The 21,509-nt window shown below is 38.4% G+C and overlaps 1 protein-coding gene and 1 non-coding gene across 4 annotated transcripts in view; one reads left to right on the top strand and one right to left on the bottom strand.

Moving 5' to 3' along the window:
- MNAT1 (MNAT1 component of CDK activating kinase) overlaps positions 1-21,509 on the top strand; it is a 213,467-nt gene that overhangs the window by 159,239 nt on the left and 32,719 nt on the right. The window contains exon 8 of one of the 3 annotated variants that reach the window (XM_036309167.1): positions 15,891-15,935. The exons of the other annotated variants lie outside the window; for them this stretch is intronic. Within the exon in view, the coding sequence (XP_036165060.1) occupies positions 15,891-15,903 (13 nt within the window). The 3' untranslated portion in view covers positions 15,904-15,935. Of the gene's footprint in view, positions 1-15,890; positions 15,936-21,509 lie in introns of those variants that run through there. 3 annotated transcript variants of the gene reach the window in all.
- Positions 11,036-11,142, bottom strand: LOC118661119. Its single transcript, XR_004969149.1, has one exon. It is a non-coding gene; the product is annotated as a U6 spliceosomal RNA (small nuclear RNA).

Raw genomic sequence — 21,509 nt, forward strand, 5'->3', positions numbered from 1 at the left:
ACCGAATGCCTATTTAATTTTTAGTCTTTTTTCCTCATTGAAGTCTCTAGTTTGATATTAGTTCTTACTATAAGCTGAAAGGAAATCAGGGATCTGCTTAAATCCTAGGGTATGTGAGTTCTGTGCCTCATTGTTTCTAAAACATTCACAGTTCAGAATTTTAAAAAGTTTTTTTTTAACTTCTCTAAAAAGTTTTTCTCTTAAAGTCAGAAAGAACAGGTTGATAGCCAAATGGAATAGTGATTATGTGAGAATTCTCCATTGCAAAGGCCACTAGTTCAGCTTATAATTCAATAAAGTTCAGAATTTTAGAAAGTTAAACCCAGGAGATTTTGTGTGAGCCTTGGAAGACAAATCAGAAGAAATATTGATGTGCCAGATTTGAGGGGTTAGTTTACAGTTTTCTGGTTCTTTCATTTTTCTCAATTTAATTTTGGTAATTTATACATAATAATTATGCATTATTTATTTTAAGTAAAGAGTTCTAGGGCTCAGTATAGAATCCTATATAATAAAATGCTAATATGCAAATCCACTGAATGGTGAAACAACCAGTCGCTATGACATGCACTAACCACCAGGGGGCAGACGCTCAATGCAGGAGCTGCCCCCTGGTGGTCCGTGTGCTCCCATAGGAGGAGCGCTGTTCAGACAAAAGCCCTGAGCTGGGCTCATGGCTGATGAGTGCAGCAGTGGTGGTGGTGGGAGCCTCTCCCGCCTCTGTGTCAGCCGGACATCCTCTGAGGACTCACGGACTGCGAGAGGGTGCAGGCCTGGCTGAGGGGGACCCCACCCCGCCAGTGCACGAATTCCCAAATATATCTAGTATGATATATTTGGGAATAGTATTGTACTACTATAGATACCCTCTGCTTTATGTTTGTCTTTGAAATATATGTAAAATGGAGCATTTTTCTTAATGTACTCCTTTTTGGGAGAAAATTAATAATTTCCATGAGTTTCAATGGGATCTTGATCCCATAAAGGATCTAGAGTAACGGTTCTTAAACTTTGGCATATATCAGAGTCACTTGGAGTTTACTTAAACACAGATTGCTTGGTCCTGCCTCCAGGGTTTTTGATTCAGTGAGATGGGAGTGAGGCCCCAGAATTTTCATTTTGAACAAGTTCCTAAGTGATACTGATGTTGATTGGGGAATACACTTTGAGAACTACTGGTATAGCCTTAGAAAATAGCCTCCTAGAGCTTTTCCTATTTTCATATATAATGCATATTTTACAAAAACATTTATATTAATTTGTTACTTCTTTTAACTTACTGTAATTTTCCATATTTATCCAAGTATCACTTAAAGTATTTCATATCATAATTTATTTAACCAGTTCTATATTAGACATTTAAATCACTTTTGTTTGTGGTTTTTATAAATAGATGGTTGCTAAATTTTTGTGTAATTTTCCAATTATTTTATTAGCAAAATCCCTGGATTGAAGGATAAATATGTTTTTAAGGCCCATTTGAGGGTAAATGACTTTTACCATCTGGTAAGCACCTGAACAGTAATAAATGTAATGACCACCACTTTAAAAGAGACAGAAGAAATTTAAAAAGTAAAACAAAAAATTCTGTTTTTTGGTTCAGCAGTTTCATCTTTTTAATGATGAAAACTTGTTTGATCAGTAGATTTTTCTAGGTTAAAAACATTTATTTAAATCTTTGTAACCATAATGAAATTTCTGGAGAGTAATAATAGCTTTTAAAAAATAATTGTATGAGATATTTGCCTTGTTATACTGTGTTGGTTTGTCACATAGACATGGAGTTTACAAATTTATATAAATAAATTTGTTTTAACATTAAAGACTTACTCAAATTCAGTGCCTGTGTTTAAAAAAAAATTGTACTCCATGCCTTGAAAATAGCAAAAGTGTGATATAGATTAATGTAGGGAATTTTTTTTTCTACCTGGAGCTTCAGTAAGAAAAATTAAATCAAGAGACATTGTTTTTGAATTTGAAAAAAATGAAATATTCTTTCAGCCAATTTTAAAATTAAGAGAGAAGACCTGGCACAACCAGTGTGGTTCAATTGGTTCAGCATCGTCCCATGCACCAAGAGGTGACCCTGTGCAATTCCCAGTCAGGGCACATGCCCAGGTTGCTCGCTCACCCCCAGTAGGGGGAAGCCGATCAAACTTGCTCTCTCATCATTGATGTTTTTATCTTCCTCTCCCTGAAATCAATAAAAACTTTTTTAAAAAAGCCTGCTATAACCGGTTTGGCTCAGTGGATTGAGCGTTGGCCTGCGGACTGAAAGGTCCCAGGTTCGATTCCGGTCAAGGGCATGTATCTTGGTTGCGCACATCTCCAGTAGGAAGTGTGCAGGAGGCAGCTGATTGATGTTTCTCTCTCACCGATGTTTCCAACTCTCTGTCTCTCTCCCTTCCTCTCTGTAAAAAATCAATAAAATATATTTTTAAAAAAAGCCCTGGACTGGCAGCGCAGCTGGTTAGTGTCTTCCCGATATGCCAAGATTGTGGGTTTAATCCCCAATCAGGGCACATACAAAAATCAACCAAAAGAATGCATAAATGGGTGGGTGGAACAACAAATCTCTCTCTCTCCCTCTCCCCCTCCCTCCCACCCTCCCTCCCTCTCTCCCTCCCTCCTTCCCTTTCCCTCTCTCTGAAATCAATAAATTAAAAATGCAAAAATTAAGAAATAGAAATATATTAAATCTCTCTGTTGTGTTGTAAGACCATCCTGACAAACAGCACCCCCTTCCTCGACTCTCAAAGTACTAAACCTCTACAGAGAAAAATAATCTGAGAGAGCTCCACAGATGTGATCACTGACAGGTGTCCACCATTGGAGGTCTGTGTAAAGCAAGCCAGGGAATGGGTGAGGAAGAATTGACAACTGGGACACAGATTGAATGATCTTTCCCAGCATGTAAATGTGTTACTCTATGGAGTAATAGCAGATGAACTCAGAAATACAGATACATTAACATAGCTGAGTGCAGCAAGTCATAGAAAAATGAATAAAGTACTATACAGGATATTCATTCTCATTTACTTTATTTATTTGGACTTTAACCAACCTTTAAAAAATAATATGTTTTTATTGATTTTAAAGAAAGAGGAAGGGAAAGGGAGAGAAGGAAACATCGATGTGAGAGAGAAACATCAATTGGCTGCCTTATACATGCCCCCTACTGGGGATTGAGCCCACAACCCTGGAATCGAATTGGTGACCTGTCAGTGTGTGGGAGGATGCCCAACCAACTGAGCCACACTGGCATAAACTATGCTAATACTTTTGGGAGGATTGTTTATGTTTTGGTTAGTGCTCTGATTATGAAGTCTGCATAGGTGTTGTGTGGACTTTCTAAATTCAGTTTTACCCATAATTTTAATGTATATATTTAGCAGAATGTGAGGTCTTTCAAGAACACATATCATGTTTTTACAGACATGCCAGCATAGAGGTAAAGGCCTCTGGTTCACTGAGTCAGAGTAGGCTCAGTCAGAAATAATTTAGCAATGGAGATCTTTTGATGCAGCTTCAGTCTTGATTGTGGACTTTAATCATAATGCTGTTCATTTGGTCCCACTCTCTGTTTAGAAACCTTAGCATTTAAAAAGTCTTCTCCAGATATGAGATGAATTCATTATCTCAGGAATCACCCTTATCTATAATAATAAAAGCATAATATGCTAATTAGACTGGACAGCTGAATGACTTTCAGACATCATTCCGGATGTCCTTCTGGATGAAGCTGCCACGGCGGGGGGCTGAGGCAGAGGGGCAATCAGGCAGGCATGCAGAGTGGTTAGGGGCAATCAGGCAGGCAGGCGAGCAGTTACGGGCAATCAGGCAGGCAGGCGAGTGGTTAGGGGCGATGAGGCAGCAGGTGAGCAGTTAGGGGTGATTAGGCAGGCAGGCAGAGCAGTTAGGGGCCATCAGGCAGGCAGGCAAAGTGGTTAGAGGCGATCAGGCAGGCAGGCGAGCAGTTAGGGGCGATCAGGCAGGCAGGCGAGTGGTTAGGGGGGATGAGGCAGCATGTGAGCAGTTAGGGGTGATCAGGCAGGCAGGCGAGTGATTGGGGCAATCAGGCAGGCAGGCGAGTGGTTAGGGGCTATCAGGCAGGCAGACAAGTGGTTAGGGGCGATCAGGCAGGCAGGCAGGCAGGCAGGTGAGCCATTAGGAGCCAGTGGTCCTGGATTGCAAGAGGGATGTCCGACTGCCGGTTTAGGCCCAGGATCGGGCCTAAACCAGCAGTCAGACATCCCCAAGGGGTCCCGGATTGCAAAAGGGTGCAGACTGGGCTCAGGAACACTCCCCCCTCCCCACACCATGCCTCTAGTTCTTTCTATAAAGAGTTGTTGATTTATACATTCAAAAGGAGAACCAAGTCTTCTAATGTTGTGGCTTTCAGAGATATAATTCCTTCCCTGAGGGGACCTTTTCCTTATTTGCCTCTGGAAATGACCCTCAAGTTGGGATACTCACTTAAGCCTAGACATAAAATATAGACACATGCTTTACCTATTTGGGAAATTTTATTATTCCCTGTCATTAAAAAAATGTGGTAAAGGAAGAGGTGGGTGAGCTTCTGTTTAGCTTTTGAAAAGTTGCAAAATGTTTTAAATTCCAAAAATAGACTGCAGTTCTGAAAAGCTATTGCCTTTTGCCCAGGTGTGTGCATGGTCCAATTATATTATTATTTGTCATTTTGATTGTAACCCTTCTAGTGAGTGAAAGTGGTATCCCATTGCAGATTTAATTTGTACTTCTCTAGTGACTAATAATGTTGAGCATCTTTTTATATTCTTTTTTTTTAATTAAATCTTTATTGTTCAGATTACTACAGGTGTTCCTCTTTTTCCCCCCCCCATAGCTCTCCTCCACCCAGTTCCCACCCCACCCTCTGCCCTTACCCCTCCCACTGTCCTCATCCATAGATGTACGATTTTTGTCCAGTCTCTTCCTGCACCCCCACACCCCTTTCCCCCCAAGAATTGTCAGTCCACTCCCTTTCCACGCCCCTGGTTCTATTATATTCACCAGTTTACTCTGTTCATCAGATTTTTTATTTCCTTGATTTTTAGATTCACTTGTTGATAGATATGTATTTGCTGTTCATAATTTTTATCTTTACCTTTTTCTTCTTCCTCTTCTTAAAGAATACCTTTCAGCATTTCATATAATGCTGGTTTGGTGGTGATGAACTCCTTTAGCTTTTTCTTGTCTGTGAAGCTCTTTATCTGACCTTCAATTCTGAATGATAGCTTTGCTCGATAAAGTAATCTTGGTGGTAGGTTTTTGGCATTCATCACTTTGAATATTTCTTGCCACTCTCTTCTGGCCTGCATAGTTTCTGTTGAGAAATCAGCGGACAGTCGTATGGGTACTCCCTTGTAGGTAACTGACTTTTTTTCTCATGCTGCTTTTAAGATTCTCTCTTTGTCTTTTACTCTTGGCATTTTAATTATGATGCGTCTTGGTGTAGTCCTCTTTGGATTCCTTTTGTTTGGCGTTCTCTGCACTTTCTGGACTTCTAAGTCTATTTCTTTCACCAGGTAGGGGAAGTTTTCTGTCATCATTTCTTCAAATAGGTTTTCAATATCTTGCTCTCTCTCTTCTTCTGGCACCCCTATAATTCTGATGTTGGTACGCCTGAAGTTGTCCCAGAGGCTCCTTACACTATCTTCATATTTTTGGATTCTTTTTTCTTTTTGCTTTTCTGGTTGGGTATTTTTTGTTTCTTCGTATTTCAAATCTTTGGCTTGATTCTTGGGATCCTCTTTTCTGCTGTTGGATCTCTGAATATTATTCTTTATTTCAGTCAGTGTATGCTTAATTTCTAGTTGGTCTTTTTTCATATCCTCCAGGGTCTCACCAAATTTATTGGCTGTTTCCAGAAAATTCTTGAAAAACCTTATAACCGTTGGTTTTGAACTCTATATCCAGTCATTTGCTTTCCTCCATTTCTGTCATTTGTGACCTGTTTTTTTGTCTTCGCATTTTTTATGCTTCCCTGTGTTGGTAGAGTGGCTTTGTGTGCTAGGTGTCCTATAGGGCCTAGTGTCTCAGCCTCCCCAATTACCTGAGGTGGACACTCTTGGTGCACCCCCTTGTGGGCTTTGTGCACAGTCTTGTTGTAGTTAAGCCTTGATTGTTGTAGGTATCACTGGGAGGAATTGACCTCCATGCCAGTTGGCTGTGAGAATCAGCTGTGTCTGCAGTGGGAGAACTTCTGTGCTGAAGACACCCTTCTGGGGCAAGACTTGCTGCAGTAGGGCTTTGGTGCTCATTGAGTCTGCCCCCTGAGTGTGTTCCTTATGGATCTGAGGAGTTGTAATCTGGATGGTCCCACTCTGACCACTGGGTACACTGGCTCTTGGATCTAAGGAGGTGCTGATTTAGCCTCTGCCTGAGGCTACCGAGCAGGAGCTATGAAGAGATCTTCAGATTCCCCTTCCTTTTTTGGGGGTTTGGAGGTGCCCAGATGAGGCCCAGCTGTGAATCAGTGCAAGCTGCTGTGGGGCCTTGGGCTTTCTCTTGGAAGTTCTGGGTCTGTCTGGCCCAGCTGTAATTTGTTAGGTAATTTTCAGATTGCAAAGGGCCAGGGCATTCATGTGCAAAAGCCTCTGCTGCAGCCTGGGTGGGGCAGGGTCTCAGAATCAACAGGGTGGAGCAAGCAGCTATGGCTGATCCTCAGCCCTGCCCTAAGGGGCCCTGCGTCTCAGTGTCCCGGTAATCGCTGCAAGCACCGCTGAGGGAAAGCCGCCCTCAAGTTCCGAGTTCTGCCTGCTGTCAGACAGTCCAGTTTCTCCCCTATGAGTCCTGGGTCCCCAGAGACTTCCCGGAACTGGAGTTCAGAGCAGTCGGGAGCTTGTGATTCCCTCCCGATTCAAAAAGACAGCTGCGTCCTCCGTTGCCAGCCTCTTTCCGCCCGCGCTTGAGCCTCCGTACCTCTGCACTTTACTTCCGCAGCTCCTCTGAGTCTCAGTGTGCTTTTCTCTTTCCTTCTAGTTATAGAATTTCCACTCAGCCAGCCTTCCTGTAGTTCTGGATGATGTCCGTTTTGTCTTTTCGTTATATTTTTGAAGTTGTTGTCGGAGGCATCAATTTCCGGTGTTTACCTATGCCGCCATCTTGGTTTCTCCTTTTTTATATTCTTGTTAACCGTTTAACATCATCTTTGTTGGAATGTTTATTCAGATCTTTTACCTGCTTTAAAATTTGGTCATTTGTCTTAAGTTATGAGTTCTTTATATGTACTAGATACCAATTCTTTATTAGATATGTAACTTGTCAGTATTTTCTCCCCAAATGTGGTTATCTTTTCATTTTTTGATGGTGTCCATTTAAGTATAAATTGAATTTTGATGAAGTTCACCTTACCAATTTTTTTCTTTCATTGTGTGTTATATCTAACATACCTTTGCCTAACTGAAGACCATGAGGATTTCCTGCTGTGTTTTCCTTTATAAGTTTTATAGTTTTAACTCCTACATTTAGGTATCTGATCTATGTCTAGTTAATTTTTGTGTATTGTATGATATATAAATCCTAGTTCATCTTTTTTGTACATAGATACCCAACTGTTCCAATACTATTTATTGAAAATAATATCCTTTTGAAACCAAAATGTGGTGGTCGGGTCCGAGTTTGTTGTTTTGCAGACAAAAATTTGCAGACAAAAACCGTTAGCAGAAGCAAAGTTTATTGAGAGAAGCCAGTCCTGGAAAAGGTGCACCTGGGGTTCCAAAAGCAGGCCAGTGTCTAGAGTTGGTTCCATGTTGCAGCCGGGTGTAGTTCAGTATCGAAGCTAATTATAAAGTCCATTAGTCCATGTGTGGAGTCCCACATAGCCATAAGCCATGTGGGCGCAGGGGAGCATATCTCCTGCCATAGGAGAGCCCGGAACCCAGTGCGGAAGAGAGAGAGAATAAGAGAGCATACTTTTTTGTCTAGGGATGGATATATGCTTTGCTAGCTCCTGATTGGTTATTTAAAAGAATTCTGGCTTAGCAACATCCTTGGGATTGATTATATGCCTCACTGACTTGTGATTGGTTATCTGCAAGCTGCCTATCTTAGCAACATCCATACATTTTATTTATTTATTTGTTTGTTTGTTTATTTATTTATTTATTTTAAAATAGATTTTTATTGATTTTAGAGAGGAAGGAATAGGGAGAGAGAGATAGAAACATCAGTGATCAGAGAGGATCATTGATTGGATGCCTTCTGTACATCACATACTGGGGATCAAGCCCATAACCTGGGCATGTGCCCTGACCAGAAGTCAAACTGTGACCTCCTGGTTCATAGGTTGACATTCAATCCCTGAGCCACGCTGCCTGGACAACATCCATACATTTTGGAGCTCATGCCTCCTGTGTGTACCCTTCTTTCCCACCATCTGGGTTGCCTTAGCAACTCCCTCCGGGTTGGTTAGGTTCCTCAGTTCTATTTCCTCCTCACCCCCGATCCCTTCCTCTGACTATCCTGCCCTCTTCTTCTATCTCCTCACTTTCTTGGTTGAATTCCCTTTAAAAAGCCATGTGTTTTACATATTATCCCCAGTAACTCTTACTATAAGCAAAGTTATGTGATTTTGAGCCCTGAATTTTTCTTTGACCTGAGGAATGTTGTCTTTTCTTTTCCTGAATTACATTTTTAGCTTTGAACCTATCTGGAATAGTGAGTGTTAGACAGTGGTGTGTATTATGTTTGAGGAATGTTTAATTTTAAATGTGAAAACTATAAGGAAACATATCACATCTTTTCTGTCAATTTATAATTAAATCTTTAAAATATATTTATTATTACTGTTTTAGATCCAAGATCCTTAGCAAGGAAACATTTTGACAGGAACCACCCTCTTTCAACCTCAAAATAAGCAAACACCTAAATTTCTAATGTCAAGAAGTCTAAATTTTGTTTTAGTCTTCAAATCCAAAATCTTTGTATTCAAAGGGCAGAAAAATATAACATGCCTTGGTGAAGCAAAACTGCTCCCTTAATTACTTTTCCAGGTCAAAAATTAGAGGTCATTGAGGCAGTGTTTAGTTTTGGCTGTGTTACAAATACTGTCATCAGTTAATTCCAGAGTATTTGCTTAAGAAGACATCCTCCTTCAAAATCCTTGTTACCAAAGACTTACCTTCTTTATATTTTTTAGTCTGTTTTCCCCTGTAGACTGTAAATTTTTCTAAATCTGGGAACATCTCTTATTCATTTTAAGTTTTTCCACTCAGTGCATCGCATCCCATCTTATCCCAAAGTGTCTTGAAATCTTGAAAGCACAGATGTTCTGAAATGACCTTTCAAACGGAAGACCACTTAGGCATAGCAGAAAGAGGTATGAGAGTGCCAAGTGCCAAGATTCTTCTTCCTTCTGAAGTGTATTAAATGTAATCCTGCTGGGTACTAAAGTTATGAACATCAGTCACCCATGGTTCCTCCTTCAAGAGCTGATATCTGGAAAAGGAACCTCTTATGTAAGCAAGCATACCATTAGATGGGAGACTGTCAAGGAAGGCTTTGTGGAGATGGTGGAATTCCATCTCCCTTGTAAAGGATAAATTTGAGCCTATAGTGCATACATAGACAAGGAGATTTGAAAGAGCACAGTGGAAATATAAGTAGTTCAGTCTGGGTAGCGCAAAGGGGTTGTAACAGAGGGGCAAGAAACTAGTTGGAGTCCAGATAATGAAGTCTTATTTGCCATATTAAGTATTGGGGATGATACACGTTTTCCCCATTTATTTCTGTGTGTCTTAAATCAAGATAGAAAAACCATTTTTCCTTATAGCTGGTCTCTGGACCATGCATTTTTAGTTACAGGGAGCTGTTGAAGAACTTTTAATAAGTGGCATACACAGATTTACATTTTAGAAAAATACTTCTGAAGGCAGCAGTGTGGAGGATGTATTTGAGTAGGCTGAAAAAAAATATAGAGAGCCAAAAATAGAGATGTCTGAAAAGTGAGGATGGAGTTAAGAGAATGAATTTGAGATTTAAGGGACAGAATTAGTAGGACTTGGCAACTAACTTCACATGTAAGTAAAGAATTGTCTAGGAAAATGCCATGGTTTTTGGCTTGAATGTCTGGCCAATTATGGTGACTTTCAGAGGGAGAAGGCCTTCTTCAAAGTTTTGCACGGCCTACAGAATATGACAGTGGGACACAAGACTGTGTGTGAGAGCTGCAGCAAGCATCTGAATGATTAAGGCAGCTGCTTCAGGCTTTCTTTCTGCCTGCTCACTCTTGTTGTCTACTGTGTGGGGGGCAGGAAGAGAAGTCAGTGAGGGACAAGGACCACATTTACTCTGCTGCCAGAGAGTATGTGCAGCTGCCACTTCCTTCTGATTCACCACCACCACTTGCCACAGCTGCTGGGTGGAACCAAAGTAGGTAGAGAGTAAAAACTTCTGTCATAATAAAGCCCATTGCCGCATTGGGGGGTAACTTAATGCTGTTCATGATATTTGTATTCATGATATTTCTCCAGTTTTTGTCTTAGTGTCTTTTTATTTTAGAAGTCTGGCTATAGATAAATATCTTAGACCTAACTTGTTCATTTAATGTGCGGAAACCCTTAATGTTCAGGATAGTTGTGCTGTTGGTGGCTGAGAAGAATTGCAGTTTTCAAGGTAAAAGATTTTTAAACACTCAAAAATCACGTTTAAAAAATAATGGTGAATTAATTATTTTTATTAGATAAACAGCTAAGTATCTAAATGTTTTATTTATTTACTAGAGGCCCGATGCATGAAATTCATGCAAGAGTAGGCCTTCCTTCCCCCGGCTGCCAGCAATGGCTTCCCTCTGGCACCCAGAACCCGGTCTTCCCTCCGGCCTCCGGCTGCCACCTGGGACCTGGGCTTCCCTCCGGCCTCCGGCTGGCACCTAGCACCCGGGTTTCCCTCCAGCCGCTGGCAGGCACCCAGTATCCGGGCTTCCCTTGTAGCCCTGGCTTCATCCGGAAGGACATGTGGTCTAATTAGCATATTATGCTTTTATTATTATAGATTTATTTGTTTATTTATTTTTTAAAATATGGAATGCTTCACGAATTTGCATGTCATCCTTGTGCAGGGGCCATGCTAATCTTCTCTGTATCGTTCCAATTTTAGTATATGTGCTGCCGAAGTGAGCACTATCTAAATGTTTTAAATGTTTTGTTCAATAATTTTAGGAATTAAGCATGCTCTTTGTTCATAGGATAGCTTGTATTTAAATATTTTCCATTTCTAGAAGGTTCAAACTTATTTTTACTAGTCCAAACTACATATTATAAGGTCATTAGTTTTCACCCATTTTATATTTAACTAGAGGCCTGGTGCACGAAATCATGCACAGGTGGGTTCCAACCAGCCTGCCCCAATCTGGGCGATCAGGCCGGGCCAGCCACGGGGAGGGGACGCGGGAGGTTGGTGGGCCGGCCCCACCCCTGGTCGAACTCCCAGTCGAACTTCCAGTTGAGGGGACAATTTGCATATTAGCCTTTTATTATATAGGATTATCAATTTTTTACCCGCATGTGGTATTTATTTTTGCTTTGTATTTTGGACTCTCCTGTCTAGAAAAGCAAAGTTTTTTTCTTTTTTCCTTTATCTTGTTCTTCATTCGGCAGCTGGTGATCTGTCTGAGGAGACCAAAAGCTCTTTCAAAGACCATCGTTGGGTTTGTCATTTTACTCAGTTATGCTTGTTGATAATCTGAGATTATAAACATGCAAATTTTGTAAGATTATATAGTCAGTGACACAAAATATTTTATTGTATCAGATTAACATTCCACACCTGCTCATTTTCCTTTTGTTTTTGTTTTTTTAATTTGTGGGGAGCAGTATCATCTTCACTGAGTGACCAGAGCCATTCTCCATCATGTTTAAAAATGGCAAAATCTGGCCCTACCCAGCATGGCTTGGTTGGGGGTCATCTGGTGCACCAAAGGGTTGCTGGTTCAATTCCTGGTGAGGACACATGCCCATGTTACGGGCAGCCATTCCATGTGTCGTTTTGGCATTGATGTTGCTCTTTCTTCCTCTCTATTCCTCTCTTTATAAAAATCAATTAAAATATTTTTTTTTATGGCAAATCTCTTTTAATCATTTGGTGTATTTCTACTTGTATACATTTGCTTTAGTGTTTAAAAATCATAGCTTTATTTTTCAAAACAAGTTGAACCTCTCAGTATTAGTTATTATTATGTTAATTTTACTTTTATGATGATCAATAGATTTTTGAATTGCCATTTGTTTTTTATTTTATTTTCTATAACTTATTTGACCAAGGATATCAAACAGAAAAAAATGACAGAGGATTCCTTTGATTTTATGGACACAACTGCATTTTTCATTTCTACTTCCTGCTTTGTAGCTTTATAAAAGACAGGTACTTTCAAATTGGCATGATATTGGTTCCAATTGCAGATGGGAAAAATGAAGTTTTCTTACCAAAGCATGCAGGCACTTTCATTTAGTACTAATACTTTTCCACCCAACAACAGCAGGAATTTATTATTACTTAATTTTGGGAAATGATTTCTCTCAAACAAGTTTTATTTAAGTTCCATTATCTTTTTTCTTATGTTAAGTGCAGCTCAAAATTAGACTGATAAATTAGTTTCTTATTCATTTTTATTTCTTTAAATGTGTTTCATTAAAAAAATACTTTTTAAGAGAATTATATTTAGTTTTTTTTTCTTGCAAAACTAAAACAACCTTAAAGTATGCCATGGGTGTCCAGTGTTGGTTCATCATAAATTTAATTGCATTTCAGAACTGTTAATTTTACTTAGTTTAGCATTTTATTTTGTTTTTAAGAAGGAGTTACAATTTTTAGAAATTTTGGGCTTTTTCCCCCTTTCCTTAGAGATATGGTTGAATAATAATTAAATGGCTCAAGGAAATACTACAGGTGGAATGTTCATGTATTTTAGCTATTTGTTTTTTACTTTGTATTCTTTTAAGTGTTAGATTCCTTTTAGTTTATCCCTTTAGGACAGTGGTTCTCAACCTTCTGGCCCTTTCAATACAGTTCCTCATGTTGTGACCCAACCATAAAATTATTTTCATTGCTACTTCATAACTGTAATATTGCTACTGTTATGAATTGTAATGTAAATATCTGATATGCAGGATGGTCTTAGGCGACCCCTGTGAAAGGGTCGTTTGACCGCCAAAGGGGTCGTGACCCACAGGTTGAGAACCGCTGCTTTAGGACATTACTTTTAAAGAGTTAAGTACTATATGTGTAATACCCATATTTAATGTCACTTACTTAAGAATCTTAGTCTGCACTATTGACATTAATTCCAAAGACAGTTTAGCATACCATAGACTTATTGTTTAACTGTATCTTATCTGTGATGCTAAAAAATGCAACCCTGATATATTGGGACAACGTTCTAGCCAACTGAGCTACCTTGCCAGGGCTAGCATTTATCATTTTTAAAGCCATGTGTCAGAGGTTATGCTAGTTTCTAAATAGCTAAATATTAGTGATTTTGCACCATAATTTCATGCACTATGTTATACTTTATTTCCAGAAAATTTGATTTGATAAGTAATTTTTAAAAAAAATATGCTTATTGATTTCAGAGAGGAAGAGAAAGAAAGAGAGAGAGAGAGAGAGAGAGAGAGAGAGAGAGAGAGCGAGAGAGACATCAGTGATGAAAGAGAGTCATTGACTGGCTGCCTCCTGCACGCCCCCTATTGGGGATTGAGCCAGTGCCTTGACCGAAATCGAACTGTGACCTCCTGGTTCATAGGTTGATGCTCAACCACTGAGCCTTGCGGCCAGGCTATATCAGTAATCTTAAAAACAAATCTTTGAAGACATGTAAATTACTTTGCAAATAATAAGTTTTAGTACAGTACAGATGTTGTGAGGAGGGTTTTTGGGGTTAGATTGCTGAGGTTTAAATCCTGACTGTATCCTTGCTTGGTTATAATCTGAAATAAGTTACTTAATCATTCAGTGTCAGTTTCTCCTTTATAAAATAGACATAATAACACCTATCTTATAAGGTTGTTTTGAGTACTAAATGAGGTAATATATGTAAAGCCCTAGAATACTGACTTGTAGAATATAAAAGTGCTATATGGAAAGTCTATTCCCTTAGAATTTATTAATATTATATTGTTTTTAGGTCTGTTGAGTTTTCTTACCTTTTCTTCCCCCACCCCCAGTTTGATCAACTAGGTATATTAATTCAATGATAAATGGTTGTATTGCCATTTTTCCTTATAGTTTTGGCATTTAGTGGGGAGCATTTAGTTAAGCATTTGTCTTCTACTTACTTAAATAAAGATTTAGTTTATCTTTGAGGAAAACTACTATGGTGTTCTAATATTTGAAGTAGACAAAGGAGCAGATAGGAAGTTTTGTTTCAATGATTTCATTCGGGCTCTTAACGAAACCATGCAAAATCATAGGTAAGAGTTTAAGGAACAATGTAAGGAAAAAAGGGGAAGGACCATGATTGACTATTCCCCACTTTTTTATTTAATGACAGTTTTAGTTGTTATAGGAGGAAAAGATATGCCCTTCTTTGTTACTTAATAAAAAGAATGGCATCTGGAGTCCTCCACATAATTTTGTTGCTTTCTCTTGTTTACCTTTCTGCTCTACCTCTGTGATGTGGTATTCCTTTAAGAGGCTCTCTCTCACCCTGTAGATATAGAGTTTTGTCATACCCTTGGATATACAACTTTGTCTTTTCTGTGGACTCCCCAGAAGTCTGCTCACATTTTCCTGAAGATTTAAGTGTTACAAAAAGAAGGATCATATCACCTACCTGCAACTATAGTATTATGTCACTTGGTTTGCATTTCACCTCTTCTTTCTCCCATCTCTCTCCCTTTTTCTTTCCTTTTTAAGTAACTTAAAGAAATTCCTTCCTTTATCTCATGGAGGGCAATTTCTCCCACATTTAAGTGTTATTAGGAGGGACAGGGTATTTCATCTTCCCCAGATTATCAAGGGTTTCCTTCGAAACAAATAAAGAGTACAAATACAAATAGTGCTTTTCGTGAAAGGGATTCTGGTAAAGTAGAATTTTCTGCACCTGAATACAGCTGTATTTGTTGATTAGTTATTTTTTTCTTTTTTTGTATTTTAGATGGTAAAATTGAGGCATAAATGTGAGGGAAGCTATGGAGTTGTCATGCTTAGTAGGTTCTAACCCAGGGGTGGGCAAACTTTTTGACTCGAGGGCCACAATGGGTTCTTAAACTGGACCGGAGGGCCGGAACAAAAGCATGGATAGAGTGTTTGTGTGAACTAATATAAATTCAAAGTAAACATCATTACATAAAAGGGTACGGTCTTTTTTTTTTTTTTAGTTTTATTCATTTCAAACAGGCCGGATCCGGCCCGCGGGCCGTAGTTTGCCCACTGCTGTTAACCTTACTCCATCACATATTAGTTGTGTAACATTTCACAAATGGCTTAACCTCTCTCAGCTTTAGTTTCCTCACATCTTAAATGGAGAAATGTAATACCTACTTTGTAGGGCTGTTGTGTGGAACAATGAGTTAAAGTGTTAAGGGGCTTAGGACAATATTGGGCACATAGTAAGCCCTTAATAAATGGTAACTGCTCTTGCTGTTGTCCTCACCACTACCACCACCACCACCACCACCACCACCACCACCAAGTTCTACTTCCACACCCACTGCAGTTAGATAGGCATCTTTAAAAGGAAAAGCATCTGATAAATGTTTTAACTATGTACTCATTGATACCAGCAAAAAATATATGTGTTAAATAATACTAGGGTATGATGTAAAGAGAATGTGTAGTACTGATTTGGAAAAACCAACTTGTATAAACTGTTCTTCTGGTTTGTAACTTGGGTGTTTATATTAAATCTTAATAATTTGTCTTGTTTATTGCAGAAAAATTAGCTGAGTTTTAATTGAACCCCAGAAATCATCTAGGTAAATGTTGTTTCTCTCCTCCCTCCCTCCCTCCCTCCCTCCCTCCCTCCCTCCCTCCCTCCCTCCCTCCCTCCCTCCCTCCCTCCCTCCCTTCCTTCCTTCCTTCCTTCCTTCCTTCCTTCCTTCCTTCCTTCCTTCGCCAATTAAAGTGACGATGTCTACCAACTGTATTTGAAGAGGAAGGATCATTTGTGTTATGTAGTCAGTGGTCACTTTTCAGGCAATTGCCTTTAAGAAGCACACAGAAAACATTACATAATTGATATTGAAATACTTTATGTAAAGTATAAGACTATACTAAGATGTAGCATTGATGAAAAGTTGGCATTCTGATTCTTACTGATAATAATTTTTCATTAGTTGAAGGAAATGAAAACTATTTTGTATTAATTTCCAGATGTCTTGCTGTTTTCCCTTTAAACATGGAGTAGTATCTTTTATTTTCCAATATTTTTAATTCTCCAATATTTTTAATTCATTTAAAAATATTGTTGAGTGTACTTCTGGGTACATGATGTATTTGACATTATGAAAAATTAGAATATGTATTAAACATGGTTTCTGCTCTCAGAGCTACAGACTAGTCATATAAGTGAGTATCTGTAAGACAAGGTAGAAAGTAAGAACCATAAGAAAATAGATACAGAGTACTATTGGGGTTCAGAGGATGGAATTAAGAAAGCGAGCTAATTTTGAGCATATGCAGTCCTAGCTCCTAACACGGAATATTGAACACACCCACTCGTTGCCAGACACTGTATTAAGCATTTATATTACATTAATTCATTGCACAACAACCCTCTGATTGGTAAATTGTCATGATTTTATAGATAAGGAGACCTGACTTTAAAAGAGGCTAAATAATTTTCCAAAGCCACAGAGTTTTGGAAAAAAAGATTTAAACCTAGAACTTCAAAGTGTATATTCTTTCTACTTTGGAACAGATTCAGATAGGCTTAAAATTCTACAGGAATTTCAGTTGGGGATAGGAGTTTGGGCATCATGGAATTCTAAAGTATTATCCATATAGATTATGCACATAGAATGATCTTTTATTGATCTCTAGCTAGGACTGCAGTGTCCTTGCGTTCCCTGCAGCTATTAAAATGCTTACTTACAGTTGTTTCTGGCATTTCTATGATTAGCTCATAATTTATCGCATCTGGTGATTTGGACCTAGAAATATGAGTGAAGCAGAATGTATTAACTATTGAAGGAGGGAGAATGTTTTCTGTATTGTAGTGTTGAGAAGGTAGACAGTTAACTAGCTCTTACTCTGAAGAAACTGACAAATGGTCAGCCAGGTGCCCTTGCTCATCAAAGACTTTCAGTTTATACAGCCCTGTAGTATGGAAGTGATTTGTAGATAAAAGAAGGACTTACAGTGTTGTAGATTTCTTAGAAATAAGAACTTTGTAAATTTTAAGAATTAATTTTACAGTCCTGATTATATTGTATGAGAAATCTATTGCCATATAAGTTATGAAGAATCCCTTTTACTTATGATATTTTTTAAAAAGCATTGAAAGCTATTTTCTTATTGCATAATAAAGTATCTATGTTATTTTCTAGTTATGCTTGACCCCACTTGAAATTGATTAGCAAAAGGGTTACTGTTTATCAGAAGGGGTATATTTTAAATGTTCTTTTCTAAAATGATAGAGTGTAAAAAGTAGACTACTAGTATATGAGAAATCATTTATTCGTTAAAAAAGTGTCAGATCATTAATGTAAGAAGTATTTAGTTTTACTTTGTTTGGTCACTCAGTATATAAAGCTCTCCTAGTTCTTATTTCTATCAAAGTATGTTGTCACTATTTAATAAGTATTCCACATTAGTATTATTTTCATTGTATCCAGTTTTGAAACTATATGTTTTTGTGACCTCTTTATTTATTTTCCTTTGTCTTGTCATTTATTTCATAACTATAGCAAGTCTTAAACATTTTATATTAGAATAGAAATAAAAACTATAAACTGACATAAGGATTTTCCAATCCAAAGCTTATTTTACAAACCCTTTAAAATATGAAAAATGCGGAATAGAATTATGTTAAAAGTTGGATAAAATTCAGAAATAGCATACAAGAGGCAGTCATTATGTTTGTTTTGGAGGGAGAGTGGAAATTTGATCTGAGAAAACTTTTGCAAGAAGTGGTGTCTGTAGGGTGCAAAGGATGACTAGATATTTGCCAGACTGTTAGGAGGAGAAAAACATTCTAAGTAGAAAGAAAAGTGTATGAGAAGGCTCAGAAGCCTGATCCAAAAGACTGTTGATGCCAGAATAGAAAATATCAGTGGGGTAGGGGTTAGGGAGAAGAGGTACTGAGAGATGAGAATGGAGAAATAGACAAGCTGAAGAATTTGGATTTTATTATAGTGTAGATGGTGGGAGACTAATTAAAAGGTGTCAAGTAGGGAGGTGACTTTATGAAATACTGTTGTAGAAGGATAGTTAGTACAGCACTTTATCGATGTCATGGATCAGGGTGGTATAGGTAGCAAAGCTGAAGGCAAGGGGCTTTATTGATCATGAACGTTTTTGGGAAGTTTAATTTCAAATATATGTAGAAGGAAATAGCATGATTTATAAGAAAAAGAGATTGTCTTTTTTCTACTTTAAAAAGTAAATTTAAAAATTTAAAACCTTACTATTTTATAATTTTCATTAAAATGTCACATTTTGTGACAGGTTATCCAAAAGAAATTATCTGACTCACTATAAAAAACTAATACAGAGAGATACTACAGTTATTTTTCTTCATATGCTTTGGGGCTACTTTTTAGGTGCATGCAAATTTATTCAATCTTTTTAGAGGATTACTCCTTTATTATTGTATAGGTTTCTTCTCTATTCCTATTAATAGTGGCTTATTTTAAACTTATAAACAAACTATAACAATATGTTCAACTAGCCTTCTTATTAGTGTTTGCCATGTATGTGGTCTTTCTGAAAATCTTTTTTTCCCATCTTTTGTGTGATTTTATTTTATATCACTTGTAAATAGAATATGTATTGCCTTTGTTGTGTATTGGAAGGAATTTACACAATTATCCTATATAATAAAGAGGTAATATGCAAATTGACCATCACACCCTTGCACAAGATGGCCACCCCCGTGTGGTTACAAGGTGGCTGCCACAAGATGGCCGGCAGGGGAGGGCAGTTGTGGGTGATCAAGCTGGCAGGGGAGGGCAGTTGGGGGTGACCAGGCCAGCAGGGGAGGGCAGTTGGGGGTGACCAGGCCAGCAGGGGAGGGCAGTTAGGGGCGACCAGACCTGCAGGGGAGGGCAGTTGGGGGGGGACCAGGCCGGCAGGGGAGGGCAGTTAGGGGTGACTGGGCTGGCAGGGGAGGGCCGTTGGGGGCGACCGAGCCGGCAGGGGAGGGCAGTTGGGGGCAAAATCAGGCTTACAGGGGAGTGCAATTGGGGGTGATCGGGCCAGCAGGGGAGTGGTTAGGGGGTGATCAGGCTGGCAGGCAGAATGGTTAGGGGTGATCAGGTAGGCAGGCAGGCGAGCGGTTGCGAGCCAGCAGTCCCGGATTGCGGGCTGGGCTGAGGGACACCATCCCCCGCCCCAGTGCACATTTTGTGCACCAGGCCTCTAGTTGATGTATAAATTACTATATACCTTATTAAAGTTATAAATATAAACCTAACTGTTCTTAAGCTTTTAATCTTAATTTTCAGATTTTATTTTTTTTATGAATCAAGTGATTTTTATATAAAATAAGAACCATTTTTTCTTAAGTTCATTAACTCAGAAATTTAATTTGAACTCTAATTACAGATTTAAAAGTCTGATTTTTTAAGGAACATCAAATTCCTAATAAAGCTGCTTTACAAATCTAACAAAATCTTCCAAGAACTCAAACTCCTGTAAATAGAATAATCTGACTTAAAAATTAACTAAATCAAATTATCTTATGTGGTTCAAACATTTTAAAAAGAAAATCAGTATATACAAACCTCATTAATTATAAAACCTTTATATATCCATGTAATTACAGCTTACACAAAAATATTACTAATGTAATGTAGTTTCAATTTACTTCTTCTCCAGAGACTAATATTCACTCACTATCCAAGGTAAAAAGAATTATTTATCTTAGTCTTTTTGGAACTGAGTTACTACCTTGGGATTCTTGATTAAAGAAAGATCTGGGAATGGGACATAGGACTTTGGAATACTTTCGTGATGCATATCTTTTGTTAGCTCATTCAGATCCATTCTTCTTCTCTACCAGCTCTATACCCTGAGATACTGATTTGTATGGACTATATCAGTGGCTCCTGTGCCTTTAGGTTTTCAGGTTGGAGTAGGGGTGGACAATGGGCAGCCTCAGCAGGAAATCAAAGAGAGGGAGGAGAGTGAGACAAAGGTATTGATTTCCATAGCAGGTTGGCATATGCTGGCTGTATCTACCACTCTTTTCAAGACAGCCCTTTCTAAACGCCTTTTTTTTTTTTTTGCCCTGGGGTTGGGGAGGGTTGGTGAGTGAGTGGGTGGGGGTTAGAACTAAACTTGTTTCTCTAGCTTACAGTGACAGTGTCTCTGCTGCTACCTGGGTTACTGAATTATCCCTTTATTTCTCTATATCTTCACTTCTATAAATAGCCCTTTTGTAAATAAACCCTCCTCAGGTTATCCTAAGTAGAGTGTGTCATCTGTTTTTAGTTGGAATCCTAAATGTTACTCAATCCAAAACCCAACAGTGTAGTTAGAGCATTCCGGCCTGGTCAGTAGGGCTTTCTTAACCCATCCATGGTTTTCACTGGGACTTAGCTAATTATAACGGTCTGTTTTTTTCCTACCATCCCCCCACCTTCCACCCCTCTCTTTTTTTGTTCTTGCTGTTCAGTGCCCTGAGATGGTGAATCTCTTAAACTTTACTTAAAGGGTTTGTTTTCATGACCATAGTAATGACTTTTAAAAACAAATGTGTAATTTCCAGTCTTAAGTCCTGGTATGTGTTGAAGGTATACTGAACTCCTTATTTGAGCTGAAAATGGACTGCCATTCACTTTTTCTTTTTCTAATAATTTATTGAGGTGAAATTCACATAACAAAATTAACCACTTTACAGTGAACAATGCAGTGGCATTTAATACATTCAAATGTCTAGTTCCACACATTTCCGTCATTCCAAAGTAAAACTTTTAAACAGTAACAACAACAAAAACACCTCTTTCCATTAAGTAGTTGCTGTCAATTTTTCCATCCCCAGCCCCTGATTACCACCAATCTACCTTCTGTCTTTATGGGGTTATCTTTCAGACAATTTGTGAACTTTTATGTCTGGCTTCTTTCTTGATATTTTTGATTTCATCCACATAATATCAGTAATTCATTCCTTTCTATGGAGAATAATATTATATCACATGGATAGACCACGATTTGTATATACATTCATTTATTGATGGAAGTTTGGGCTGTTCCTGCCTCTCTCTCTTTCTTTTTTTTACCTGATTGTTCTTATTAGAACTTCCAGTACAGTGTTGAACAGCATCCTTGTTTTAACCTTTCGCCATTGAGTACGGCCTCGGGTTTTTTGTAAATGCTCTTAATCATGTTGA

This window comes from Myotis myotis, unplaced genomic scaffold, assembly GCF_014108235.1.
Source record: "Myotis myotis isolate mMyoMyo1 unplaced genomic scaffold, mMyoMyo1.p scaffold_m19_p_1, whole genome shotgun sequence".
NCBI classification, from domain to species: domain Eukaryota; kingdom Metazoa; phylum Chordata; class Mammalia; order Chiroptera; family Vespertilionidae; genus Myotis; species Myotis myotis.